The 27,438-nt window shown below is 41.7% G+C and overlaps 3 protein-coding genes across 26 annotated transcripts in view; 2 read left to right on the top strand and 1 right to left on the bottom strand.

The window, feature by feature from the left end:
• The window catches only part of MTSS1 (MTSS I-BAR domain containing 1), a 163,504-nt gene extending 159,478 nt beyond the window's left edge, over positions 1 to 4,026 (top strand). For all 23 annotated transcript variants that reach the window (XM_026679114.2, XM_087962174.1, XM_026679108.2 and 20 more), the window contains one exon: positions 607 to 4,026. In XM_026679114.2, the coding sequence (XP_026534899.2) occupies positions 607 to 1,295 (689 nt within the window). In that variant the 3' untranslated portion in view covers positions 1,296 to 4,026. The remainder of the gene's footprint in view (positions 1 to 606) is intronic.
• Positions 4,027 to 5,318: 1,292 nt separating this feature from the next.
• NDUFB9 (NADH:ubiquinone oxidoreductase subunit B9) lies at positions 5,319 to 13,189 on the bottom strand. The gene is made up of 4 exons (XM_026679125.2): positions 12,792 to 13,189; positions 10,124 to 10,316; positions 8,351 to 8,464; positions 5,319 to 5,688 (listed from the first exon to the last, which is right to left on the bottom strand). Exons 1-4 carry the CDS (start codon positions 12,875 to 12,877, stop codon positions 5,557 to 5,559), a joined length of 525 nt encoding a protein of 174 aa, XP_026534910.2. The 5' UTR covers positions 12,878 to 13,189; the 3' UTR covers positions 5,319 to 5,556.
• Positions 13,190 to 14,514: 1,325 nt separating this feature from the next.
• Positions 14,515 to 27,422, top strand: TATDN1 (TatD DNase domain containing 1). 2 transcript variants are annotated; one of them, XM_026679123.2, is made up of 12 exons: positions 14,516 to 14,648; positions 17,505 to 17,570; positions 19,329 to 19,378; positions 19,538 to 19,601; positions 20,874 to 21,017; positions 21,106 to 21,148; positions 21,342 to 21,427; positions 21,521 to 21,561; positions 23,199 to 23,275; positions 24,203 to 24,273; positions 26,478 to 26,604; positions 27,278 to 27,422. In XM_026679123.2, the coding sequence occupies exons 1-12, from the start codon at positions 14,627 to 14,629 to the stop codon at positions 27,378 to 27,380; spliced, it is 894 nt and encodes a 297-aa protein (XP_026534908.2). In that variant the 5' UTR covers positions 14,516 to 14,626; the 3' UTR covers positions 27,381 to 27,422. The 2 variants fall into 2 exon arrangements, with proteins under 2 accessions (XP_087818307.1, XP_026534908.2); XM_087962181.1 differs by lacking the exon at positions 20,874 to 21,017 and having other exon boundaries at positions 14,515 to 14,648.
• The last annotated feature ends 16 nt before the right edge of the window (positions 27,423 to 27,438 follow it).

Genomic DNA, 27,438 nt, shown 5'->3' with positions numbered 1-27,438 from the left:
TTTGTTTGGGTTTGATAGACAAATGTGTTGGGGGGAAAATGTAATGGAACTTTGTTTTTATAAATGATCACTGTAGATGATGGAAAGATCCAGCATTATCCACAATGGAAGAATGGTTGATGATGATGGAACTTGTTGAGATAGCCAAATTGACCTCTTTGATTAGAGAAAAGACAATATCTATATTTATTGCTGACTAGAAACCCATAAGATCCCTATATGGATTTTTGTGTGTGTGTAAAACAGGAAAAAATAAATTTAGGGTTTTGTGGAATGGACAGAATAGATTATAGAAAGAAGAAGAATCCCCCTGTAACTTTAAGAGATAAATGTATAATTCCAACTACTGTAGAGAAAATCAGAAGTTCTTATCTACTTCATTATGTTTTCCTTTATTCCTTTCTTGCACTTTTAATCTTTCTCTTTGATTTCTTTTCCTTTGATCCTTCTTACTGTATATCAGTTTTTAATCTTCCTTTTAAAAAGTTTTAGTAAAACATCGTATCCAAGAAAAAAAGGGAAGCGTAGATTTAAAACATTCACTGGAGATTGCCAAGTTACTCCTGAAGATTTGCTGTTCTGACTCCCCCTTTTTTGACTTCCTAGTTTCAGATTACGACTACTTTTCTGTGAGTGGTGATCAAGACACCGAGCAGCAAGAATTCGACAAGTCTTCAACTATTCCGAGGAACAGCGACATCAGCCAGTCCTTCCGTCGCATGTTCCATGCCAAGCGTCCGGCTTCCACTGCGGGCCTCCCAACCACCCTTGGCCCTGTGATCGTCACACCGGGTGTGGCCACCATCCGACGGACGCCTTCCACCAAACCAGCGGTAAGGCGCGGGACTATTGGCGCGGGACCGATTCCCATTAAGACCCCCGTGATTCCCGTTAAGACTCCGTCTGTGCCAGACGTGCCGGTGGGGCTTCCTGGTTTCCCGAGCGGGGCAGAAGAAAGCTCCGAGCAAAGTCCCGAGGCTGGAGGGGGCAGCACCCCCACTATGTGTACCTCCTCGTGGAGTGGGCAAGCACCCGCCAGCCTTCCCCCCGTCGTCAGTCAGAAGCCGAGCAGCACAGAGGATCAGAGGCCGGCGGCGGCTGAAAACGAGAGAGAGGAGAACGAAAGAGAAGACGTCGGCATCACTGCTCCTCCGTGCCAGCCCACTGTGCTCCATACAGGTGGGCAGAACCCAGCGGAGGCCCCGCAGGGCGAAGACATGCTGAATGCCATCCGCAGGGGCGTTAAGCTGAGGAAGACCACCACGAACGATCGCTCGGCACCCCGTATTTCCTAGATGCTGAATCACTGCTCAAGTTGAGTTGAAAAAGAGAGACCGACCTACCTGATGATATCATCTTTTGTGTCTTGGTCCATTATTGTACAATCAAGATTTTTTTTTCTAGTAGAGACAGCTGGCAGCGGTCTCTAAAACGGGGAGGGGAGGTTAGAATTGGCCAAGTGAAATTCTTAAAAGGAACATCTTCCTTGACTATTTGATGATGATGATGATTTTCTTCCTAAAGCTGGCTGATTATATTTTCCTCTGCACATTTTCAAATTCTCAGTTCCTCCTTTTTCCCCCCTCCCCCACCCCCCAAAGGTGCCAAAATCCCATTTAACCTTTTAATAACTCTTTGTAAAGTGTATTCATTCACAAAAAGGACAGTTATAAGAAATGTTTAAGTAGTTAAAATTTTAGCAAGGGCTGGGAGGAGGAGTCCGGTGATAACGCAGTTCTCCTTCTTGGATGGTTTTATTGAGCACCTTGTCTGTCATAGTGGGAGTCTCAGATCGGTGTTCGTTTCCCTGTACAAAGTTCCTAGCAAGAACACAACTCCTTCACTGAAATACAGCTGAGCCGTTTTCTCCTGCCCCAAAAGCAGGGAACGGAAGCTGATTAAAAGCAATATATAATGGGAAGACAGAAAAGAGAGAACGGCTGTATTTGGTTAATTTTTAGGGATTAGGAAGGGAGGGGCTTAATTTCTTGCACAAAAAATGTAGCCTAGGGGGATAGTTTCATTGTAAATGCGTCCAAATAAGCCATAATGAATCACAGTGTTCATTTTAAGTAAGGTGTTTCAAAGATGTTTGGGTACTGCCTGCTAGGTATTTTTTCCTATGTTGGCCCTGTTGAAAAGGACTGTGTTAAAAAGATTTCTTGCCTCTGTATGCTTTCATTTCCGGTCATCGTAAAACCCTCGTTATCAGTTTTGTACCATCTTGGCAACAGGCTTAAACTTTGCATTCCTCTCTTCACCTTGTTGTTCCTTGAAAGAAGTAAACAGAACACGACATAAAGCAAGGCACTGTGAAGGCAGAAAGGGTGTCTACGTTGTTAAAATAATAATAATAATAATAATAAAGAGCAAAAAATTTAAAAGAAAACCAGGGAGCTCTTAATTATAACTTTATACCTTTTAGTGGCTGCGCCCAGCAGGCTGGGTAGGCAAATAAATGGAAAAACCTTCCCCAGGACTTTTGACAAAACAACTCATAGACGGATGGGCAACTAACTGGGAACTCCAGTAAAACTGCAAATGTTACTTTTAAGGGAGGGGGGGCGATTGTTTATCCAAAGGGGCAGTTTGGGTACAAAATTTGGGGACTGGGAAGGGACGGGAATGCTCTTAGGTTTTATTTATTATAGCGGGAGGGATATTCGCAACTACTTTCCTTTTTATTCTCCCCCTCCCCACAATTATTGGGGAAGGGGGAGCATTGTTGATACATTTATAAATAAGGTATTCTTTTCTTAACATGAGCATTGCCGTGGTATTTTCTGTTTCATGGGGTCAGTAGAAATGTGCATAACTCAGGCACCACTCCTCCCTCCTGGTCTTTTTCAGTTTCGTGGTTTTTTGTTTTTGTTTTTTTTTAAAAAGCATTCTGCAGTCTAACTGGATACCGTCTGCCTTATTTCTACATGGGCGATGCTAGCAGAATTCTTGACTTCAGAGGGGTGTGTTTGCAGTCGCAGCGATGCGCCCCACTCATCGTGGAAGGAGCTGGGTTGTGAGTGCGTGCACGCCCACAGTCTCCTCCGCCATGGACACTCGGGAGATTCGTATTGGCTGCCATCTTGCCTACGTAAACTACTACTTCTTATGCTTTAATTACATAACTGCATTGGATGTGAGATGTATCGTAAACCTGTTTATAGTCACTGTGTTCTATATACATTTACACAGCTGTGGTTGCTTAACACTTTTTCATTATGGCGTTGGAAGCGAAAAGTTCAAAAAAAAAAAAAAAGGCATGATCCAAAAAATAATAAGCTTTTTTCTTCCTTCGGAAACAAATAAAAATAAAAGCAGTGCTGTCAAACTAGCCCACTTGTCCTGACAAGGAGCAGATGCTCTCTGCAAATGATGCTCCCAAGATTTTGTTTTTCTTAACCACTTGAAATAGAGAAGAAAAATGGACAAACGAACAAACAAACAAACAAACAAAGGGTGCAGGCTGACAAGCTGATCTTTTTAAGCTTTTTTTCCTCTTTTTATTTTTTTAAAGCTGTTTCTGTTAAGGGCTCAGGCATGCCCAGCCCCGTTGCTTTCAGTGAAGCTCACGCGGGATATTTTTCGAAAAAGCACGTTTTAAGAAAACATTTTGGATGAAGCTGTATTTGAGAGTGTAGCCTCCTCCTTTTCAACACCAGAATTAAACCTCAGTTAAAAATAATAACGATATTGCCAAAATTCGATATTAACATGTGGCAAAAACCACTTTGGATAGTTCTGTTGGTTTGTTTTTTGAGGTTTCTTTTCCTTTTTATCTTTTTTGTTTTGTTTTGGTGTTCTTTGCCTATTGTAACAGCAGCGTCACAATGTAAAATGTTTCTAATGGTAAGTTCTCGTGGTTTAGTTTGCTAGTTTGTACCGAGAGTTGAGCTCTCTTTTCCCCATTGAAGTGTTTTCTTTCCGAACTGCTAAAAATAAAAAAAAATAGCTGTTAACTGTGCTTCCCTTCTACCTTGTAATGAATGCTTCAAGCCTATATTACAAATAAAAGACCTGCTGATAAAATCTGCTTTGGGCTGCGTCCTTTGTAAGCCAAGAAAGGATTTGTGTGGCACCTGGTTGGTGCCTTTGTTTAAGTATCAATGTTCCAGGTAATCTTCTCCCGTGTTGTGGCTTCAAAATGGTCTGCAGATTTGGGAAGTTGTCACCCTATAAATTTAGGGGAATGGGCTGCAATGGATAGAAGTTAAATTTGTAACCCAGACCTACCAAGCCAACCTTGCTTATTCCACGACGTTTTTAAGTAGCAACGGGCGTCTTTCTGAATCTCATTTCCAATCCCTCAGCTTGCTAGTTTTCCTGATTAAAGTGATTGAGGAAACAAATGAAAGTTGCCTCAGTCCCCCCCGTCCCCCCGCTTTTTAAAAAATTACTATCTCAAGGGGTTTTAGTGCAGGAGTGTTAAACTCGATATCAAGGGCCGCATCAGAATTGTGTTTGACCTCGGGGTGGCGGTGGCGTATTTGAAGTCACTTGTTTTGGGGGCACCTGTGGTGGCCGGAGCGCTCTGCCAGCAAAAAGGGGCTCATGAACTCTGTTTTCGGCCAGAATGGATGGCCTCCTGCCACCCTGCCAGCAAAAATGGAGGGCCTCCTGAGCTCCGTTTTTGCTGGCAGAGGCACCGCGTGCCAATCCTTCGCTGTTTCCAGGGTGGCCCTGCGAGCCAGATCTAAGCACTCCGTGGGCCTCGAGTTTGACACCCTTGTTTTAGTGGCTCTTGTAGTTTTGAGCTAACAATACCAACTATGAGTGGCTTTGCTTTCATAGCCAGATCAGAGGTACTCCTCAACTTACAACACTTTGTATCAACATTGCAGCGACACTGAAAAAAAAGTGACTTGCGGCCGTTTTTCACGCTTAACCTGCTGTAGCATCCCCATGGTCACGTGATCGACATTGAAAACGCTTGGCAAGTGGTTCATATTTATGATGAGATTGCAGTTTTCCCCGGGACTTATTTCCCGAGTGGCCACAAAACTAGCATCTGTCGTTGAATTAAACGTTTTCTTCTGAAACTTTTCTTTTCTTGGATTTACCCTTGGTTGGCCTATCGAGGGGTCGAAAAGCTCAATGAATCGTGCCAGTGGGTGCCACCCATTGGCGGGTGTGACGCACATTTTGAGCGACGGAGCTGCAGCAAAGGAATGAAAGAGCCACATGCGGCTCCAGAGCTGCAGGTTGCCGACCCCTGCTCTATACCAACATTGTGGGAGTATCCTTTGATTTTTTTTTCAGAGGCACCGCATGTCTTGCTGGTCCGAGTGAGATTGCTATACAGTAATGGCCAGGCAGGCAGGTTCATGGCGGTTTGTATCAGGCTTTTATTGGGTTTGCTAGTACACAAAGAGACCGGCTGCAGGAAGCTCACAGACCATTTCGTGGGGTTAGATCAGGGGTCCCCAAACTTGATAACTTTTACGACTTGTGGATTGCATAACTGGCTGAGAAATTCTGGGAGTTGAAGTCCACAAGTCTTAAAAATTGCCAAGTTTGGAGACCTCTGGGGTTAAGACAGACCTTTTAGAGTGGAGGTTCTTACAACGGGTATCTGCGAGGCTTAGTTACGAAATGCCACCAGAGCGGAGGCAGGTGTCCCTCTTTACGAGCTGGAGGTAAGTCTTCCGTAGTGGGACCTCCGGGTGGGGTTTCTTCCTGAAGTTGCTGGACCTGTCAATGAGAAACAGGGTTAACCCACAACCCAGAACTTGCAGCATTTCACACGCTCGAGGGGGATATGCTTAATTTAGGATAGTGGTCGCCAACCAGTGGGTCAGGGACAACTGGTGGTCCGTGAGAAAATTTTGGTGGTCCGCAGAGAAATGTCATTCCAAATCACCCCCCAAAGCAATTAATCCAGGCTGTGCGAGGACACAAGGCTGCACTGCCCACATGGGCCGCAGGAACACAAGGCTTGCGTCACTTGCATTGCGAACAACACGAGGTAATGAGGGAAGGGGGGAAAGGGCAGAGGGGGGGAACTTGCCCACTCACTCCACAAGCCTGGCCTGGCCACCGGGCTGCTTCTTTCCACTTCTTTCTGCTGCTTTTGGCTGCATGCAAGGAAAGCAGCAAAAGTCTCTCTTTCTCTCCCCCAAACTCCGCCACAAACGAGTCTTTGGGACCCTGCAAGGCCTCCTGCCTGTGCGACAAGTCTCACAAAGACTCATTTCTGGCAGAGATTGGGGGAGAGAAAGAAAGACTTCTGCTTCTGCTGCTTTCCTTGCATGAAGCCAAAAGTCTCTCTCTCCCCCTGAGAACGGAGCTGGAGACGGTATCCTGTGATCCCAAATAAAGAACGATCGATCGGTAGGAAAACGGGGTGGGGGATTTTCCTGCAGACTTTTGGGGGGATTTTCCCAGGGTCTCTGGTCCGCGGGATTTAAAATTATGACTTTGGTGGTCCCTGAAGTCCAAAAGGTTGGCAACCCCTGATTTAGGACACGTCTTAAGCAGCATTTCCACATTACAGGTAGTCCTCAACTTACAACCACACAGTTCATCTAGTGACCGTCCAAAGTTACAACGTCATGTAAAAAAAAATGACATGACCATTTTTCACACCCACGACCGATGCAGCATCTCCATGGTCACATGATCAAAATTCAGACAATTGGCAACTGACTTATGCTTTATGACGGTTGCAATGTCCCAAGATCACGATTCCCTTTTTTGCAACCTGACCAGCAAAAAAAAATCAACCAGATTCACTGAACAACCAGTGTTATTAACTACCCAAGCGTTACTAACTTAACAACTGCAGTGAGGGATTCACTTAACAACGATGACAAAGGTCATAAAATGGGGCAAAACTCATTTGACAATTGTTTTGCTTAGCAGCAGAAAATTTGGGACTCAACTGTGATTGTAAATTGAGGACTATCTGTAATAAAAAGAAGCTTCCAGCAGCACATCTACAGGATTTTCTCATTTGTTTGGTGTGTGTGTGTGTGTGTGTGGTTTTGTAAGGCAGTTGCAAGAGTGGGGGGGGGGGAGAAGAGACTTCAACGGAAGCATTTTTAATGTCAACCATCCCTTTCAAACATGAAAAGCCTTAATACTGCCCTTTATGGCAATTCATAAACTTAATGCACCCTGAATCCAGTTTTTAAAAACCATCAACAGTAAGTGTCCCTATAATCTGGAAATGGGCTGTTTTAAGACATTTTGAGTGTTCTGATTAAAAGTTCATTTCCAATTCCAGCCAGCAACAGATCTAGAAAAAAATACAGTGATATTTTCTATAAAAAGTGTCCCCCCAACACTCCATCCATTTAAAAGCCTCTTTGGAGATTCAGGGATGAACAGAAAAGAATAAGAGCTGTTCTAAGTTGGGAGAAATGGCTCTAAATGGACAGAGGCGGAATGAATGCATCTAATGCTAAACCAGCTCAACTGATCAAGTATCTTTGGGATTTTAGGGATCTCACGTGCTTCAGTGCTATGGGCAAAAACTTCCCTCAGAATAGATAATGAGCATTAAAACATGTTGGCACTTTCTCAAAAAGGCCACATCGTGTTCTAAACTTCCAAAGCAGCCACGTGATCCCAGCAAAAAATTGTGCTTCAGTTAAGAAATCAAACTATGTTATTGTATGATTATCATCATACAAGCACATTATTTTCCTGAGCTTGTGTGGCTATATGAGCCCCAGAAAAGCCTGGTTCTCTTGAGGAGAAAGAGACAAACAAACGGGAGGGAGGGAGGGAGGGAGGGAGGGAGGGAGGAAGGAACGAAGGAAGGAAGGAAGAGAAAGGAAAGGAAAGGAAAGGAAAGGAAGGAAGGAAAGGAAAGGAAGGAAGGAAGGAAGGAAGGAAGGAAGGAAGGGAGAGAGAGAAAGAAAAAGAAAGAAAGAGAAAGAAAGAAAAAGGAAAGAGAAAAGAAAAGGAAAGGAAAGGAAAGGAAAGGAAGGAAGGAAGGAAGGAAGGAAGGAAGGAAGGAAGAAAGAAAGAAAGAAAGAAAGAAAGAAAGAAAGAAAGAAAGAAAGAAAGAAAGAAAGAAAGAAAGAAAGAAAAAGAAAAGTTGATAGCATGCCAAATATTAAGCTCCTTTGGGAAACAACCATTTTGGTGAGGCTTTTAAGAGGCAAAAAGTGCTTTGCTTTTTCTCCTCTCAGGTACCCATTTTACTCCTCAGCTGTCCACTCTGAAAAAGAGTCAAGACTTCTGGCTCCCTCACAAGCTCAAGAAGCGGGGCTAAACAGAAGGTGACAAGCCATGAAGCCACATTTTAAGACCCATATCCCAGAGTATCACCCCACAGATTTGTGACTTGCTTCAAAATTATTTCATGGAAAAGCAATTGTAAAATATAGTCTGTCTGATAACCAACCTCCTTGTCCCAACTTTCCAGGCGCAGCTTCTTCCATTGTTCTCTCTTAGCGAAGTAATCTGGGTACATGGCTTTCTCTGATGGGTGCCACATTTCTAGGATCCATTCAGGTGACTACAGGGTGGAAGCATAAACAGAAGGTTTATTCACTGCATCTTCAAAGGGATAACAGTCTTCTTCTTGCTCTTTCATGTAATTTATTTTGTATCTTCTCCATCTAATAATAGTTAGATTGTGGTTGTTGATCTGTTTAAACCAATGTTTCTCAACCTCAGCAACTTTTAAAATGTATGGACTTCAACTCCCAGAACTTTTCGGCCAATATGCTGGCTGAGGAATTCTGGGAATTGAAGTCCATACATCTTAAAGTTACTGACGTTGAGAAACACTGTTTAAAATCAAAATGATGAGATTCCAAAGATACTATTTCCTGCATTAGAAGACTTAATTCTAGAAAATTACTGGATTATCTTGGTAAGGCAGAATCAGGGCATTTGATATATATAAAGAGTGATGTGTGTGTCAAACAAAAAAATTGGAGGCTCACACAGGCATATCTATGATTTGGAAAAAAAAAACAATGGCAATATAATAATGCAATAGTAAAACCACCAAAAATAAAGATAAGGTAGAAACAACCAATGAGGAGTCTCAGAACAGTTTTATCTTCAAAATTTCCTGAGAAACCAACCATGGGGGTTGATCCAGCCTGATCTCACAGGAAGGTTGCTGTTTCAAAAAGTTGGGTGCTGCTACAGCAATGTAGTGGCTCTTTTACCCTCCCAAAAAGTGTGGATGGGATCAAGGAATGGTAGAAGGCATATTTTAATGGTGGGATGATTAGCAAGCCTCAGAAACCGAATGCCTCAAATAATTAGATCCTTCCCTAGCAACTATTCAGTGCATAGAACACCATCCAGCCATGTGGAGAGTGTGCTATCTTCAGATCACTATGTGTGGCTCAAACTGCTGCCTCTGGATGTCTCAAGCACTAGTTACAAACATGAGAGATATTGCTGAATACACAAACTGTCCTGTGAACTTCTCCAAGGACTGCAGTTTGGCAACAACTTTCCAGAGGAGGGGTGTCAAACTCAAGGCCCGCGGGCCGGATCAGACCTGCAGGGTGCTTAGATCTGGTCCGCGGGGCTGCCTTGGAAACAGCAAAGGCCCACGGAGCTCTGTTTTCGCTGGGAGAGGGTTACAGGAGGCTGTTGCAGCCAAAAACGGCACTCAGGAGCCCGTTTTAGCGGGCAGAGCACTTGGGCCACCACAGGCATCCCAACACAAGAGACGTCGAGCTAGCCATGCCCACCCTGGCCACATCCCCCTGCCCGCCCCCCCCCAGTCAAACACAACTCTGATGCAGCCCTCAATGAAGTCAAGTTTGACACCCTTGTTCTAGAACCTTCTGTTCCCTCACATCCCCTGCTATTAGGTCTCTCTTCAAACTGGAGGTCAAGCGGAAGGGCTCCTCCAAGCAAAGCGTGCCCTGCCCCCGAGCTTTCTCCTGTGTCTTTAAGGTCTTGCCAAGGCAGATAGAGGCTGGTCACTGATGCTGGTCACTCATTAATGTGAGACCTGGACAGCTTCCCTGCGGCCTTCATTCATGGATTCTTCCTCAGAACTAGACGATAATGCTGCATCTTATGGGGAATCTCCTTCTACTCACTAATGAAAAGTTCCTGAAACCTCTTGGCGTTCAGAAGGCCAATATTCTGCAACCTATCAAGGAACTGATTATTTGTAACGCCGGCCACGTCACCTCCTGACCTTAAAGCACTCGTATCTCTCATAGCTTGTGCCACCTGGAGAGTCAGGAAAGATGTACGGCTGAGGGTGTTGCTTTTCCCAAAATTCTTCTTCAGCAGCCATCAACAGCTTAGTTGCTTTAATCATGTCTTTTTCATCCTTATGCTCATCAAATCTTGCTCTCAGCAGACAGGCATGGTATCTATAATTATCCCTGAGAATATTAAAGATAGTATTTATTCCAAGAATGGAAAACCATAGTTATCTTTAGAACTGACAAATACTTCATATTTTCCTTAACGAGTGGGGGATTTTATTCCTTGTTTCTGCTTCTGGTGTTGACAGTTTTCTTGATAAGAATTAAAGAGCTGGAAGGGACCTTGGAGGTCTTCTAGTCCAATCATCTGCCCAAGGCAGGAGTCCTTATGCCATTTCAGACAAATGGCCGTCCAATCTTTTCTTAAAAACCTCCACAACTCCCAAAAGGCACTACTGAACGGTTCCACTACTAAGAGTTCTCGCTGCGTTCTGGTTTCAAGGTTGGCTCTCCCTCTGACAAGCTTCCACCCATGGCTTCTTGTCCTGTCCCCTGACGTTTTGGAGAATAAATTGACCCCCCACTTCCCTCTGACAGCCCTTCAAATATGGGAAGACTGCTATCATGTCAAGGGTATGGAAGAGGCTTGCCACGGATTTCTTCAAAGCTGGCTGGCTAACTTTGGGCGAGTCACTCAAGCCCAACACATTTCAAAGGGTTGTTCTTGCGGGGAATAACTAAAAGTGGGATAAAAATATAGCAAGAATAGAATAGAATTGATAGAATAGAATTCTTTTATTGGCCAAGTGTGACTGGGCACACAAGAAATTTGTCTTAGTGCAAATGCTCTTTCTATACATAAAAGATACATTCGTTGAGAGTCAAAAATCATTAGGTACAAAACTTAATATATAATAAGCAATCAAATCATATTAGGAAACAGTCCATGTAAATCATAAGGATACAAGCGACAAAGTTACAGTCATACAATCACAAGTGGGAGGGGATGGGTGATAAGGAATGATGAGAAGATTAACAGTAATAGCAGTGCAGACACTCCTTAAAAACTTGTCAAGTGGAAAAATTGTGTTGAATGGCCACTAGAGGGCCCTAATAGTCAAATATTGCACTATAGTGAATCAAGTTACATGATTTCTACCCAGCTGTAATCAATCCATTAATTACATTCCATTTTAAATAGATTATATATCCAATCATAGGATTTTTTTCCCCCTGGAACTTTGTAGCTGGGGATCAGAGTCACTTTTGATGAGATGGGCAGCATATAAATTTAATAAATTTTATGCAGGGCTGAAATGACTATGGTACAGTACTTATTTCTGAAGCTAAATTCTTGTTTTTCTTCATAGAAAAACCTCACCCCATCACCCTAATTTGCCCATTCCAATATGTATATTTGCATATTAATATGTTGAGCCCAACAACAAGAACCAGACATAATATGCAAGTGTGGCTGGCCATTTAACACTTAACAAACAAATGTGGCTCATCTGACAGTATTTTTACCAATATCCCAATTAGGATAACAGGCCTTTATTATTATTTTTAACTGCCACATTTCAAAGTATTTCTAGCAGGACTACCCAATTCTGCAACAGCTTTTTTCCCTATGCCATCCGTCTGGTAAACTCTCAAGATTCATTCTTCTCACCATGTACATGAATACATCCAGACTATACTGTGTTGTGTCACAGATGTGGGTATATGCATAATTTTGTATTTATTTTGTCATGTTTATGTAGTGTATATTGGAGGTAGTGACCCTCTGAGAGCAGTACGCAACGAAATTTCATTTTAATGTATGCCAATTAGGGTACATTCAAAGTGACAATAAAGTTTCTATTCTACTCTATTCTATTTTCTATTCTATTCAATATTCTATTCTAATCTAATCTATATTCTATTCTTATTCTATTCTATTTTCTATATTTTCTTTTCTTTCTATATTCTATTCTATTCTATATTCTATTCTATATTCTTTTCTATTCTATATTTTATTCTATATCTTTATTCTATTCTATATTTTATTCTATTCTATATTCTTTTCTTTTCTATATTTTATTCTATATTTTATTTTATTCTATATTCTATTCTATATTTTACTCTATTCTATATTCTAATCTATTCTATATTCTATTCTATATTCTATATTTTATTCTATATTATATTCTATTCTATATTCTATTCCTATCCTTACTCTTGCCAAGCTGTATTTCCTGAATGAATCCCCACTGCCACGTCCATCCCTACCTCCTCTGCCCTGGCAATCTGCCTTATCCAGCAAAGAAGCAAGGCTCTATCCCAGCCATGGCTTCGCCTGCGGGATGCCCGGTCCCAGCCCTCACCCAACCTTTCTGACCGAGCCCCCCGAGCTGCCCTGCCAACAGAGGCCACCGACTCGAGGATTGACTCGGCGTAGGATCCGCGCAACAAACGCGCAACGGAGGGAAACGCGCAGAGGCGCCGGTAAACCGAGGGAGAAACGCTCTTCGGACCTTGGAAATCGTCCGCCAGGTTAAACAGACTACAAGCGCTCAGACACACCGAGGGTTGGGGATCCGCCCGCAAACCAGGAGGGAGCGGAGGCTCGTTAAGGGGCTGCGGGAGGGGCCGGAGGGGCCAGGGACTCACCGATAGATACACCAGGACTCGAGGTGCCGCATGGCTCGCTTGTAGAGCCGCAGCACCTTCTGCCGATGCGACAGGTAGCCCGCCATCTTGACTGCGCCCCGGTCGACTTTCAGGCCGGGGAAGGGGGGGGGGTGAGCGAGACAGCTTGCGCCGCAGGGGCTGACGGGAAGCTCACGGCCTCTAGAGAGAGAAAGAAGTCAAGAGTGATGCGCCGCCATCGATGCATCCGTCACGGGTTCCTGCGACCTGCGCGTCGATACCGGAAGAGCCCGATCGAAGGCTGGGGAGAGAAGGTCTCAGGAAGGGCGCCTCTTTATAACCCTCGGGAATCTATAATGGTTTTTCTGCAAAGTATAATTCTCAATTTCCTATCTCTACGAGTAATCCTCTCCTCCTCCTCCTCCTCCTCCTGGGAAGGATATGACGTTATCTGCTAGATATGGACTCATAGAGATAATAATTAGAGGGACCTCTCTGCCGGCATGTAGAGAGTCCAGCGGGAGTAGAATATTTAAGTTATGGAAGATTAATATTATAATATATTTAAATCTACCGGTAGTGTAGCATAGCATTGCGTATAGTATAGTGCAGTACAGTACAGTACAGTAATATAATAGTGTATAGTATAGTAGTGTGTAGTATAGTAGTGCATAATATAGTATAGTAGTGTGTAGTGTGTAGTCTAGCTCCGGGGGTCTGCAACCTTGGCAACGTTAAGGCTGGAGGACTTCAACTCCCAGAATTCCCCAGCCAGCAAAGCTACTGTACTATACTGTACTGTACAGCAAGGGCCTGCAACCTTGGCAACTGTTTGAGGCTTCTGGACTTCGACTCCCTGAATTCCTCAGCCGGCAAAAACGAACGTGGCTGAGGAATTCTGGGAGTTGAAGTCCACCAGGCTTAAAGTTGCCAAGGTTGCAGACCCCTGGTCTAGCCTAGTCTACTCTAAGTGCACCAAGGGTCTCCAATCTTAGCAACTTTAAGATTTGTGGACTTCAACTCCCGGAATTCCTCAGCCAACTTCGTTTTTGCCGGCTGAGGAATTCCGGGAGTCGAAGTCCACAAGCCTCAAAGCCAAGGTGGCAGACCCTTTCTGTATAGTACAATACAGTAGAGTGAATTGAATTGTAATGTAATGTAATTTTGCTTCACCTTTTTGTGAACGCATTTTGTGTGCCGTGAGGTGTGGGCTTGAGGTGTGTCTGCAAGATCAGAATTATATATATATAAATATAATACGTATTCCTTGTATGTCCAATCACATTTGGCCAATAAAGAATTGCATTGCATTGCATTGCATTGCATTGCATTGCATTGCATTGCATTATTGCATTGCATTGCATCGCATTGCATTGCATTGCATTGCATTGCATTGCATTCTATTCTATTCTATTCTGATAAATATAATATTAAGATAGGATTGTACACGCACACACATGGGCCAATACAAACGGAGCGGCCCATGCAGAAGGCCAGGAGGAAAAGAGGGTGCTGGGAGTCTGCTGTTATGAAACGAGACTAACTTGACACCGATAGCTATTTCTTTTTATTTATTTATTTTGCTTTTGCATTGAGGCTTGGTGCGCTGTGCAAAACCAACTCGTTGGAATCCCGGCGGCAAGAACGCCGCCGAGCACCAGAAGGCGGGCACTTCCTTCCCTGGAACGTTTCGTTTCCGGACGTTTTGTTTCCTTCAGGGGAGCGAGGGGGATTGGATGGTGAGACAGCCGCGCGATCCCGAGGCAACCGGAAGTGAGGGGCGGTGCTTTAACGGCTCTTCCTCTGCCTCTTTGGAGCGAGCGTGAAAGGTGCGCGCGGGTTCTGCCGTTGTCGTCATGAGTCGCTTCAAGTTCATTGGTGAGAGCGGTTGCCCTGGCAACGCGGGGACGGCGCAGTGTCCAGGGGCAGTCCTGGGGCAGAATACGGGGTTGGGTGTCTGTGGGAATGAGTCCCTGAGGGAAGCCCTTGGAGCTCGCTTCCCTCTTGATGGTCCCAGCTTGGTCTATGGAGATTCTCAGTCATCCTGGTCATGGAGGCAACTGGACTTTCTGGTTTTTTTTTCTTTTGAAGACGTTTCGCTTCTCATCCAAGAAGCTTCTTCAGCTCTGACTGGATGGTGGGGAATTGGAAGGATTTATATTCCTTGCAGACAGTTGGTCATCTGCATCCTTTTAGAGCAGGGCCCCCCCAAACTTGGCCACTTTAAGACTTGTGGACTTAAAAGTTGCCAAGTTTGGAGACCTCTGTTTTAGAGCAGGGGTCTCCAACCTTGGCCACTTTAAGACTTGTGGACTTCAACTCCCAGAATTCCTCAGCCAGCAAAGCAGTGTAAAGCTGGCTGAGGAATTCTGGAAGTTGAAGTCCACAAGTCTTAAAGTGGCCAAGTTTGGAGAGCTCTGTTTTAGAGGGTCCTTGAAGCACTTGGAGGTTTATCTGTGTCCTCAGGGTCACCTGAGTAATGCTTCTGGTTCCTGTAGTCTGCAATTTCTTTTCCCCCTCTGGAAATCCATTCCTACTCCCACACCATTCAAAGGGAGTTAATCCCGAATTGTATAGCTAAACCCGTAGACCTGTATACTGCACGAGTCAAAAAGAAGGCTGTGAAAATACCTACAGACCCCTCACATCCTGGACATAAATTGTTTCAACTTCTACCCTCAAAATGATGGTATAGGGCTCTGCACACCAGAACAACTAGACACAGGGGCAGTTTCCCCCCCAAATGCCATCACTCTGCCAAACAACTAATTCCCACAACATGCTCAAACTGTTTACTATTTACAAGGACGGCACAACGTGCAATAAGTTCACATGGTGCAATAGGATTGTGTGTGTGTTAGTAGGATTCAATGGGTTAGGGATTTTCTGTCTTTCACTGAGTTGTATTGTGTTGCAGGGGGAGTGCACAAAGGGAGACTCAGCCAAGCTCATTGTGCACATGTTCTACTCTGACAATAAAGGTTTGAATTGAATTGAACTAAGGCTATATCACTATTCTTCTTCTCATCCTTCCTATTACCTATCTCCTCCCACTTATGATATAACCATGTGTTGTGGCTCCGGGCTTGGATTCAGCTCCTGTGGCTGATATGAGTTCAAGTGAGGAGGACATGGCAGAAAAATATGAGCCGGCAGGGCTCAGTGATGGGAATAGTAACCAGGATGAGGAGATGGATGTGACAAAGGAAGACAGACCTGATGTATTAGAATTGTCAGGACCTTTGACCTCCTCTGGTTCCTTATCTGATCAACAGCCGGGAATGGCTGACAGGGAAGTTTTGAGAGAGTCTTCTAGTGGAGATGAGAACTTGGAAAACTTGTGGTTAAATGTAAGGAACAGAAGACGATTAAGGAGGCAAACCCAGTTAGAACGAAGGAGGAGGGCGAGTCAATAATTAAGGAAATTAGCACGTTGCCTCAATGAGTATAAAAGGACACAGCTGGGCTGGTAAAATTTGCCAGGAACAAAGTGACTTATTGCGTGAAGACGTTACAGCAGAAGCTCTGAGGCTTGAGATTTTTTGCCAGGACTGGTTTGCCAAACAGAGCAAAGATTGTTGCTGTGGATTGTGATTTATGACAGCCGTTATCTTGTGAGACTTCTTTCTGTTTGATTTACTTTTGAAACGGCTGCTTTCTGTTTTGCTCGCTTGAATTTTGAAGGGGAGTCATAACAACCATGTTACTTGTATCCTTACGATTTATATTGTTTCCTAGTATGATTTGATTGCTTATTAGTAACCTATGACTATCACCCAGTGTTGTATCTTATGATTCTGGATGAATGTATTTTTTTTTCCTTTTATGTAGCATAATATGCACCAAAGACAAATTCCTGGTGTGTCTAATCATACTTGGTCAATAAACAATTCTAATTCTAAACATCTGTAGAGCTTCTCAGTCATCCAGGTCATGGTTGTCCCAAAGGTGCTTTTTCGGGAGGCTACTTGATTTTCTAGTTTTTCTTTGCAGACTACAGGAACCAGGAGCACTCCTCAGGACACACATAAACCTCCAAGTGGCCTCAACTACACTTTAAAAAGGATGCAAATGACCAGCTGTCTGCAAGGAAAATAAATCTTTCCATTCCCCACCATCCAGTCAGAGCTGAAGCAGCTTTTTGGATGAGAAGCGAAATGTCTTCAAAGAAAAACCAGAAAGTCCAGTTGCCTCCTGAAAAAAGCAACTTTGGGTCCCAGCTTGGATTTTGGGGGCTGCCTTCATACAACCTGCTGGTTTTGGTTTAGGGAATGCATGTTAGTTCTGGGTTGGCACAACTCCTTGAACCACATCAGCCTGCAAACGAAATGGTTTGCGTATGTGTGCGTGCGTACACACACACACACACACACACACACACACACAAATTAGCATTAATCAAGGTGAGCTTGTCATGGGAGCTTCATTACCTGGAAGCTTTCAAAAAGAGACTGGACTGCCATCTGCCAGAAATGGTATGGGGTCTCTCCTGCTTGACAGGTGGGGTGGGAGGTTGGACCTTCTGACTCTTTTTTTTCTGAACCTGTTGAAGGGCATCATAGGAATTGAGCTAATAGGATTTTAATGAAGTGTCTCTTCTGTCAACGTGGAGCTGCAGTGAGGGATGCTTTGAGAAGATGCTGAAAACAAAGATTATATTTGCTGCAGGGAGCAAAATTATATACCTGTGCTTAACCTGATTAGTAGCTAATTATTGCTTTTTCTTCTAACTAGATATTGGTGTTAACTTAACCGATCCTATGTTCAGAGGTATATACAGGGGCACCCAAAAACATAAAGGTAAAGTTTTTTATTGGTTTATTCCCAACACCAGATGTTGGGGTATATAGATGCATAATAATAACTATAAGTAGACCTTTTCATGCTGTATTTTCTCTGGACCCTGAAGAGGAAAGAAACCTAAAATGGAGGCCTCCGTGTATTTTGTTTGATGTTCGTTCACTTGATCACTTAAGAGAAACCACTTTCTGTACAACTGCTTTTTCAACTGCTTTCCATTTTTCCAAGCTTCATGGTCTTCTCCATTGAGTGATTATATGTCTAAAATGTTTAAGTGTTAGCTTTTGAATTAGTGTCTCCAGAGAATAGTGTTGTTTTATTTCATGAATTCAATCAGGCTGTCCAAACCTGGGAACTTTAGGACTTGTGGACTTCAAGTCACAGAATTCCCCAGCCAACATGTGGAGGGTTGAAGTCCACAGGTCTTAAAGATGTCAAGCTTGGACACATCTGAACTAAATGATTGAAGATTGGACACTCCTGAACTAAATCATGAATTTCTAAGTATTCATAACTATTTTTGTGGCATATACCACAATTCAGGGGCATCCATTTTTCTTTGTTCAGCATTCCTTGTGATCCTGGTGTTACAGCTATGTAACTCAGCTGGGGAAAGCACAGCTTTGATTAAAATATACCTTTATTGTCAGTGTAATTTCTCTCTGTTTTGGTCTACCTTCTCTCAAGTAACAAGAATATCTATTTCATGTCTAAGGTCAACATTGTTCTGAATTTTTGAGCATGGGAAGATAAATTCTGTTAATACAGACAATTCTTAATTTACTACCGTTTATTTAACAATTGTTTGAAGTTATGATGGCATTGAAAAAAAAGCCTTATGACCAGTTATCACATTTAAAACCAATGCAGTATCCCCATAGTCACATTATCAAAATCTGATGCTTGGCAACGAGCATGTACAGGTAGTCCTCAACTTACAACCACAATTGAGCCCAAAATTTATGTTAAGTGAGAAATGTAAGTGAGTTTTGCCCCATTTTCTGACTTTGCTTGCCACATTTGTTAAGCGAATCACTGAAGTTGATAAATCAGTAACACGGTTGTTAACTAAATCTGGCTTCCCCATTGGCTTTGCTTGTCACATGACTCTGGGACTCTGCAACTGCCATAAATGTGAGGCAGTTGTCAAGCATCTGAATGTAAATCACATGACCCTGGGTATGCTACAATGGTCATAAGTGTGAAAAATGGTCACAAGTCACTTTTTTCAGTGCTTTGTAACTTTGAACGGTCACTAAACTTAACTGTTGTAAGTTCAGGGCTATGATATCTGTATTTACAACAATTGCAACACCCCAGGATCATGTGATCACAATTTGTGGTTTTCCCAAGGGGTTCCCAATAAGGAAAGTCAATGGAGGAAGCTGGGGTTGCTCGTTATTTCAAATACTGTCCCAAATCCTCATCAGTCATTGCTAGCTGTGATCCCATCATTTTGGAGAAGACTATTCCTTTGAAATTCTGTTGGAAAATATATCAGTGCTCCACATATATTGCATTTGTACACAGCAATATTATTCTTGTCAAAAAGTTGAAAAGAGGAATGCTAGATTCAGGTTTACAATTTAATTAAGATGGCATAAGATGATTGCAATGTTTATTGTTACGAAGCTTTGAACAACAATACCTCCCCCAGCAAATAGAAATTGTGAATGTAAGTTTGAGCATCGCTGCATTTGAAAAATATGGGTTTTAACTTTAACATATTTATATATGTGTGTGTATATATATTTTCAGATGATTTCTTGGATGTAATAGACAGAGCAATCAAAATTGGAGTTCAAAAGGTAACTTTGGAATTAAATGTTTTTAGATGTGTTCCTTCTTATTGTCTGAACTGCCCATTTTTCCTTGCTGTTGACTTTCAATTTATGTCCCTCCCGAAGCATATTAAACTTGGTGTTGGGAAATTAGCATTTACATGGGTTTTTTTTTCTTTATTTCAGCTCATCATCACAGGTGGTAATCTACAAGACAGCAAAGATGCCTTGCAGCTGGCCCAAACCAATGGTATTTTCTTTCATCCTGTGTCACCCTTAAGTGGAATGCTTGAATTATCCCACACTTGTATTTACTTAAAAGGAAAGCGAAACTTTTCCTCCACCTGCAAATTAGGAAAGTTGTTTATCTTACGCTCACTGAGAAAAGAATATGTGGAGGATCCAGTGGTCACATGATGAAAGCAAGAGTTTGACACGGGAGGAGAGAAATCGGGAGATGGCAAGTACAGGTAGTCCTTGACTTACAACCATTTGTTTAGTGACCGTTCAAAGTTAAAACGACGCTGAAAAAAATGATCTATGACTGGTTTTCACACTTAACAATCAATACAGCATTCCCATGATCAAAATTTGGACGCTTGGTAACTGGCACATACTTATGACGGTTGCAGTGTCCCAGGGTCATGTGACCTTCTGACAAGCAAAATTAATGGGGATGCCAGATTCACTTAATGACTGTGTTACCAATTTAACAACTGCAGTGATTCACTTAACAAGTGTGGCAAGAAAAGTCATACAATGGGGCAAAACTCACTTAACAAATTTCTCACTTAGCAGCAAAAATTCTGGGCTTAATTTTGGTCATATGTCAAGGACTACCTGTACATGTATGTATTTGTGTTGCATGCTTGTATGTGGGGAGTTTCTCCAGGAAATGTTTGAGAGGCAGCTGACAATTGTTACCTCAGGCACTAGCTACAGAGAAAAAGATTATCTAACTGGCTTTAAAACAAGAATGAATCTGTTGCAATTCTTATGCTTTTGTTTACAAATCCTTGCAGGCAGGGAATAGTAGCTTCTTTTACAAATACAATCACTAGCAAAAAACGTAATCAACATTCACGATCCAAGAGAATGCAGGTAGTCCTTGAGTTAACAATAGTTCGTTTAGTCACCATTCAAAGTTAATGACAGCACTGAAAAAAGTGACATGAGCATTTTTCACACTTACACTCACATCTTTTGCTCCATTGCAGCATCCCCACGGTCACGTGATTTACATTCGCGGGTTCATATTTATGACATTTGTAGTATCCCAGAGTCACGTGATCACATCTTGCAAACTTCTGAGAAGTCAGTGGGAAAGCCAGTGTCACCTCACAACCATGTTATTAACCTAACAACTGCAGTGTTTCACTTCACTGTGGCAAGAAAAGTTGTAAAATGGGGCAAAATGAATGTCTCTCTTAGCAACAGAAATTATGATCATAAGTACAGGACTCTCTTGTTTTAATAGAGTCTGCCTCAGTTATATCAACACTTTCCTGTGGTCTGATTTCAGAAATGTTTTACAGTACTGTTGGCTGCCATCCCACTCGCTGTGGGGAATTCAGTCAGGGTAATCCTGACCGGTACTTAGAGGAGTTACAAGATTTAGCTGAGAAGAACAAAGGGAAGGTTGTCGCAATTGGGGAGTGTGGCTTGGGTACGTATTAACTCCTTGGCATAAGTGCATTTTTTTTTCATGGCAGTTTTTTGAAGGCCTCTTCACTGTCTGTTTTTCCCCTTTCCAGACTTCGACAGATTAGAATTCTGCCCCAAAGAGATTCAACTCAAGTAAGCAATGTACTTATTGTTTCAGATATGTTTTACTGGCCATCCTGTCTTTCAAACTTCTGTTATACTGTTCTATAGGGATTTGTTTTTCAGTGTTGCATTGCTTGTCATCCAGAATCATATTGTTAGAATTGAGAAGCTGTAAATACTATGGATTCAATGATTGATCAATACAATTATTATTTTCTTTCAGGTATTTTGAAAAACAGTTTGATCTATCTGAGCAAACCAAATTGCCAATGTTTTTGCACTGCAGGAATTCGCACCCAGAATTCCTAGGTGAGTTTTGTTAGAAAACTAAAAGAACGAATGTGTACTTTTGAGGGAACAAAAATTCTTAAGATTCTAAAATCAAATTCTTTTTTTCCACAGATATAATGAGGCGAAATAGAGAGAGGTGTACAGGAGGAGTGGTAGGTGCAATGCAGCTATGTTTTTCATCAACACTTTTTTTGTGATTTAAAGTCTATTGCTATATTTCCATCACAAATAGGTTAGACATTTCTCTCTGTTTGCATTCTTCGACCAAACCTTCCCTTGTAAAACACTAGAGGAAGGAATAGTATTTCGGATCTAGCATCAAGCCAAGTTTTTCTTTCAGTTATTGGTATTTTGTAATTCTTTTTGAATTGGGATTTCTGTGATCTGAATCTTTTTATTTTAAATTTGGCAACTGTCCTTCCATGACCTGGTCAACCTTAGGCCTTGCTAGCCGTGTTTAGAAGTTGAACTTGGATAGACTGGGGTACCTGAATCTGGTAGGGTAGCACAAAGAATGACACAGCTGTGAAAAAGGGAACAGCCACATCATCTTCCTAGGTGGAATTGCTAAATTTTTCCTCACATTTTTCATGCATGCACAGCTGCCAGATGGCATCCAGAAAAATCAACAGAAATAATTAGAGGGAATTGTATGACTGAGTACAGGTAATCCTCAGCTTATGACCGCTCCTTTAGTGACATTCAAAGTTATGACACACTTCCTCAGGGATACTTACATTCTGAAGTTTTAATGGCCATCCCTCCTCCCCGTAGTCACATGACTGCATTTCAGATGCTCAGCAACCTAGTCATGTGATCAGCATTTCCAGGTTTCAGCAAAATCAGCCCGTAGCAAACAATTGGTTTACTTAACTCCTACCACAAACTAAGTCATTAAAATCTGATCAGGTTACAGGGGCAACTCGCTTTACGATTGTGATTGGCAGACTTCCATCATGGTCCTTTATTGAGGATTGTCCGTGTTAACAAACATTTACCTTTTGTCTTATGATATATATATATATATATTCTGAAGTTTTCACAGGTATTTGTATGTGGATCTTTGGTTATTCGGGTTTTCTCCTGCATAAAATTGGAAATATCTTGGCAACGTTTTGACAAAATCTCATTCGTCATCTTCAGGCTTGTGTCTTCGGCTTTGTGCTTCTCGGAGTAATGTGAGCTTCTCATTGGTTGGGGGTTTGGCTGTGTTCTGATTGGTTGGGGGGTTGCTCAGGTTAGTCTTAGTTGTCGTACCGCAGCCATACCGCAGCTGCATCACTACCCGCTTCAAACCCCTCCGACCCATACATGAAGCGAACGGACGCCCACCATGAAGATGTGGCACAACCACGAACGCGAAACCAAACAACAGGATCACAGCTCACCAGCTCAAATCCCCCGGCAACTAAAACTAACCTGAGCACAACCAAGCCCCCACCTGAACAGAACACACCCCCAGCCAATCAGAACACAGCCAACCCCCCAACTAATCAGAACACAGCCAAACCCCCAACCAATGAGAACACACCCCCAGCCAATTAAAACACAGCCAAGCCCCCACCCAATCAAGTCACACTCCCACTAGCAGTTAAAAGGAAGAAGCAGCTGCAAGCTCACATTACTCCAAGAAGCACAAAGCCGAAGACACAAGCCTGAAGATGACGAATGAGATTTTGTTGAAACGTTGCCAAGATACTTCCAATTTTACGCGGGAGAAAACCCGAATAACCATATATATATACATACATACATACATACATACATACGCTTCTAATTATTTTTATAGGTTCACTCTTTTGATGGCACCAAAGAAGAAGCGGCAGCTCTAATAGATCTGGATCTTTATATAGGGATTAATGGTTGGTAAGTTATTTTAAAGATTAACTCTTCCCTCAAGCATTCATTTTTAGTTTGGTAGGTATTGTGACTTTTAAAAAAATAAAAAGATCATTAACCACGTCGTGAAGAGATGGGCAACTTTACCTGTGGACTTCAACTCCCAGAATTCCTGAGCCATTTGGCTCAGGAATTCTGGGAGTTGAAGTCCACAGGTCGTAAAGTTGCCAGAGTTGCTCACCCGGAAGTAGTTTGTCTTGCCAGAGACATGAAAAATATAAGCTCCTTATTTTTTGAAGCTTGAAACAGGAAACATCAACAAAAGATGCTCTTAGGCAATCAGTTCTGTGTTGATGGGCCACATTAACTTCCGAAACCACTGCAATTATGTTACACTCATAACTAAGAATAAAAATAATTAAGTCAGTAATATACAACAATCTAAATCTCAGTCAGTTATACTACTAGTCTTAACTCAGAATAATCCTTTATCTGCAATTCTCAGATAAGTTATCCAGTTCAACAGCTTGGGAAGTCCTCCTATTCCCCAAAGGTTCAGAAATAATTTTGAATACAAAGTTACCCACCTTTATCTCAACCCTACCTTACAAAATACAGAAAATGAAGAGTGAACAGGATATAAAACTATGCCACATTTAGCTTTAGAAGCCCTAGAGCTTCTGTGTATCCAGAGATGCAATAGAATTCAACTTGAATTAAATTTAAATTTAAATTTCAGGCATTGAAATGTAAAGCTCTCCCAGTTTTTAATTGGAAAAAAAAATCAGTCTAATGTCAATGGGTTAGAAGCACAATATTGGAGCATTCCAATATTTTTGTTCAAAAACCAAAAACTATTTGTTGAATTTTGGGAGAAATTTCTTTTTTATGAGCTCCCCAACAATAGGAAGTGATAGACAACTTCATCTAACAAACTTCTACAATTATTTCCAGTTCTCTGAAAACTGAAGCCAACCTAGAAACGGTGAAGTCAATTCCCAGTGAAAGGTTAATGATAGAAACAGGTAAGCCACTTTGCTTTCATTAATTTGTCATTTTAAAAACTTTTAGATCTGAGATATATTTGGGTTGTAATCTTGAGAGTGTGCATCCAAATCACAGGCCAGTTGCAAGGTTAGCTTTAGTATGTATATAGAGATGCTCAATCATCCAGGTCATGGTTGTCCTAAGCAGAGGTGGTATTCGGCAGGTTCTGACCAGTTCTAGAGAACCGGTAGCAGAAATTTTGAATAGTTCGGAGAACCGTCAAATACCACCTCTGATTGGAGATTTTACAGTGTCCTTCCCTTGAGACACCCACCAAGCCACGCCCACAGAACCAGTAGTAAAAAATTTTTGAATCTCACCACTGGTCCCAAGGATATTTTTCCAAAAGGCAACTGGACTCTCTTGGGTTTTTTCTTTGAAAACATTTCACCTCTCATCCAAGAAGCTTCTTGGGTAAGAATGGGAGAAGCTTCTTGGATAAGAAGCAAAACTTTAAAAAAAACAACACCAAAAAGTCCAGTTGCCTTTTGGAAAAGCACCTTTGGGTTAGCTTACCATGATTATCCAGAGAGCTAATTCTTTTATAAAAAAGGGAAAATGCCCTTTAAAAATGTCAGTCCTTTGGTCATATTTAGCCATGTACAAAACATAGATTCAGGAATAAAATATTCCAAAGAAACCTGGAATTTTCCATTCCTGTTCTGATCATGCCATTCTGGGGACAGTTCAGTGGGTTTCTGGAAGTAAGTCTGGTGAATAAAGATGTGCCCCAGACAACACTTCCAGAAAACTGTTGAACCAGCCTCAAAAATAGCATGATGCAGAGAAGGAACTCCTAACTGTTGTGCTCCCAAGCCTGCATTTTGCCAGATCCTTGTCAAATATTGGATTATACCTTTCTCTCTATTATCAGCAAAATCCAGGCTGATACCCTTTGGGGGTATTAGGCCCATAACTTTCATAATCCTAAATAAGGCTGAAGTTGAGGATTGCATTGCCAAGGTTTCTGGAAAGTACCATCTTGGTGGCAAAACCTGTCTCATCCTGCAAGAATAAGTTCTTGTATCCGTTTTGTGATGTAAATATGTGAGGGCAGAGTTTGCCCCATGACATCACCATTCTTGTTTTGACAGCAATCTATGAAGGCTGCTTTTGAGGAAGAGCATAAGACGTGGTCACCCTTATATGCCACTCATTCTTTCCTCAAAGTAGATGAAACAAAAGGTTTATTGGCTTCATAATGATCTGGTGGGATGTAATTCTTTCCATCAATCAACTTGCAATGCGCAGCCCTTCTTACATATGACTGTAAGCTGGGTAAGAGCAGAAAAATACATCAAACTTTGTGCTCGATAATCTCAGAGACTATTTATGTAATACATTTTAAATGAATATGTTGATGGAGCAAGCTTAACCAAATAGAGTGCCTTATTATTTACTTTTTGTTGTACTGACAGCAAATTCTAAAGACTGTTCCAAAAGGGCTGGGTAGTAAGACAAGTTTCAGTGGAAGCTTGTTAACGAAATATTTCAACCAATCTCTTCAGTATCAGTTACCAAAATCAGATATAGCAAAAGCTTAAGTTTAATGAGCTTCAGATAAAATAGCACATTTTCATTCGGATGTCACCAAGTTGAGAATTTATATCCTTCCCCATCCCCCAAATGGTTCATTAAGTGGAGGAGTGCAGTGTCTTTGGAATAATTGTATTGATGTTGCTGTTTTATATTCAGTCTGTCCTTGCAGCTACTAGTAAAAGCCACTTGTATACAGGTAATCCTCAACTTACAACTAACAATTCATTTAATGAACCATTCAAATGGATGCAGTGTCCTGGGGTTACATGATCACCTTTTGTGGCCTGACAAGCAAAGTGGCCACGCCCACTTAACCGTGTTAGTAACAACTGCAGTGTTTCAATTAACAGGAAAAGTTGTAAAATGGAGCAAAACTCACTTAACAAATGTCTTGCTTATCAACAGAAATATTAGGCTCAATTGTGGTCGTAAATCCAGGACTACCTGTATTTACCACCTGTAACAATTTTTAAAAAATCAAAATGAGAATTTTTGATTTATTTACAAAGTGCCATGTGAAAGTATATACTGTTATGTATATGGAGGAAATGAGACAAGCAGGGAATGTAAGACACAAGTGTTCATGTTTCTGAAATTAGTTATAAAACTACTAGTTTGTTTTTTTAAATTATTCTCCGATTAGATGCTCCCTGGTGTGGAGTGAAAAACACCCACGCAGGCTCAAAATTTGTAAAAACCACATTTCCAACCAAAAAGAAATGGGAAGTGGGACACTGCCTAAAGGACAGAAATGAACTTTGCCATATAATGTAAGTACTGTTTGTTGTTCCTGTCAGAGATTCAGTCCAGCAGAGATTAGTCATGATTAAGTCCCCTTGAAGCTGATCTAATGAGTTAGGCATGACAGGCTCAAATTACAAAGCTTTAAATGTGACATGATGGCATCTAAGTCTATCTAGGTCGCAGCAAAAGAATATAATACTTTATAAAACATATTTCTGAACTTCCACCTCTTCAGTGCAACATGAGATTTATTTTGTTGATATCTAGATACCATCTATTTTTGCAGTTTAACAGCAGCGAACAAGATGGCACTGAGAAGTATTAATCTGCTATTGTATCAATCCCACAAATTCGGGCTAACCTTAATTGCTTCAAACGGCTTGATAAAACATGCTTTTAAATTAACCACTATTACCCACCATTCCAGGCTTCCATGATAAAAACTGGTCAGTCATAACCAAACTTCCAGCCCTTTCCCAATCATAAGGAGAAGACCAAGAATACAAATTAGGGTAGATTCGTTGCTGTTTCGTTAGATCATCATTTAGTGTGGCATTTAGTGAATGCAACTCCAAAACTGCTTTTCTTTAAAAATCACAAATATGGCTTACATATCTTTCATGCAATTTTATCAAAAGTTATCATGAACTCCTATAAATTATTCTTTTTTCTGTAACATTTCTGTTTGTTTCCTTGTAGCCAGATACTGGAAATACTAGCAACAGTTCGTGAAGAGGAGCCATTAGAACTGGCCAATATTTTGTATAACAACACTATTAAAACTTTCTTTCCAGATATGTAAATCCAGTTAATTCTGTTCATAAAATAAAACAATCTAAGTCTACTCCCTAATTCTGAAA

This window comes from Notechis scutatus, chromosome 3, assembly GCF_049901735.1.
Source record: "Notechis scutatus isolate UNSWTSFEM ecotype Mainland chromosome 3, rNotScu1.2, whole genome shotgun sequence".
In the NCBI taxonomy this organism is placed as follows: domain Eukaryota; kingdom Metazoa; phylum Chordata; class Lepidosauria; order Squamata; family Elapidae; genus Notechis; species Notechis scutatus.
Note: the sequence above shows the minus strand (reverse complement) of the source record. Positions and strands in the feature narration are given on the sequence as shown.

Excerpts from the sequence above, each read along its gene's own strand:
- NDUFB9 (XM_026679125.2), bottom strand. The coding sequence starts at position 12,877 with ATGGCGGGCTACCTGTCGCATCGGCAGAAGGTGCTGCGGCTCTACAAG. Across the intron at positions 10,317-12,791 it reads GAGTCCTGGTGTATCTATCG|GGATAATTATAGATACCATG; the intron begins GTGAGTCCCTGG and ends TAATATTCTCAG. Across the intron at positions 8,465-10,123 it reads AGAGATACGAGTGCTTTAAG|TCACCTGAATGGATCCTAGA; the intron begins GTCAGGAGGTGA and ends TCCACCCTGTAG.
- TATDN1 (XM_026679123.2), top strand. The coding sequence starts at position 14,627 with ATGAGTCGCTTCAAGTTCATTG. Across the intron at positions 21,018-21,105 it reads AATTGGGGAGTGTGGCTTGG|ACTTCGACAGATTAGAATTC; the intron begins GTACGTATTAAC and ends TCCCCTTTCCAG. Across the intron at positions 26,605-27,277 it reads AATGAACTTTGCCATATAAT|CCAGATACTGGAAATACTAG; the intron begins GTAAGTACTGTT and ends GTTTCCTTGTAG.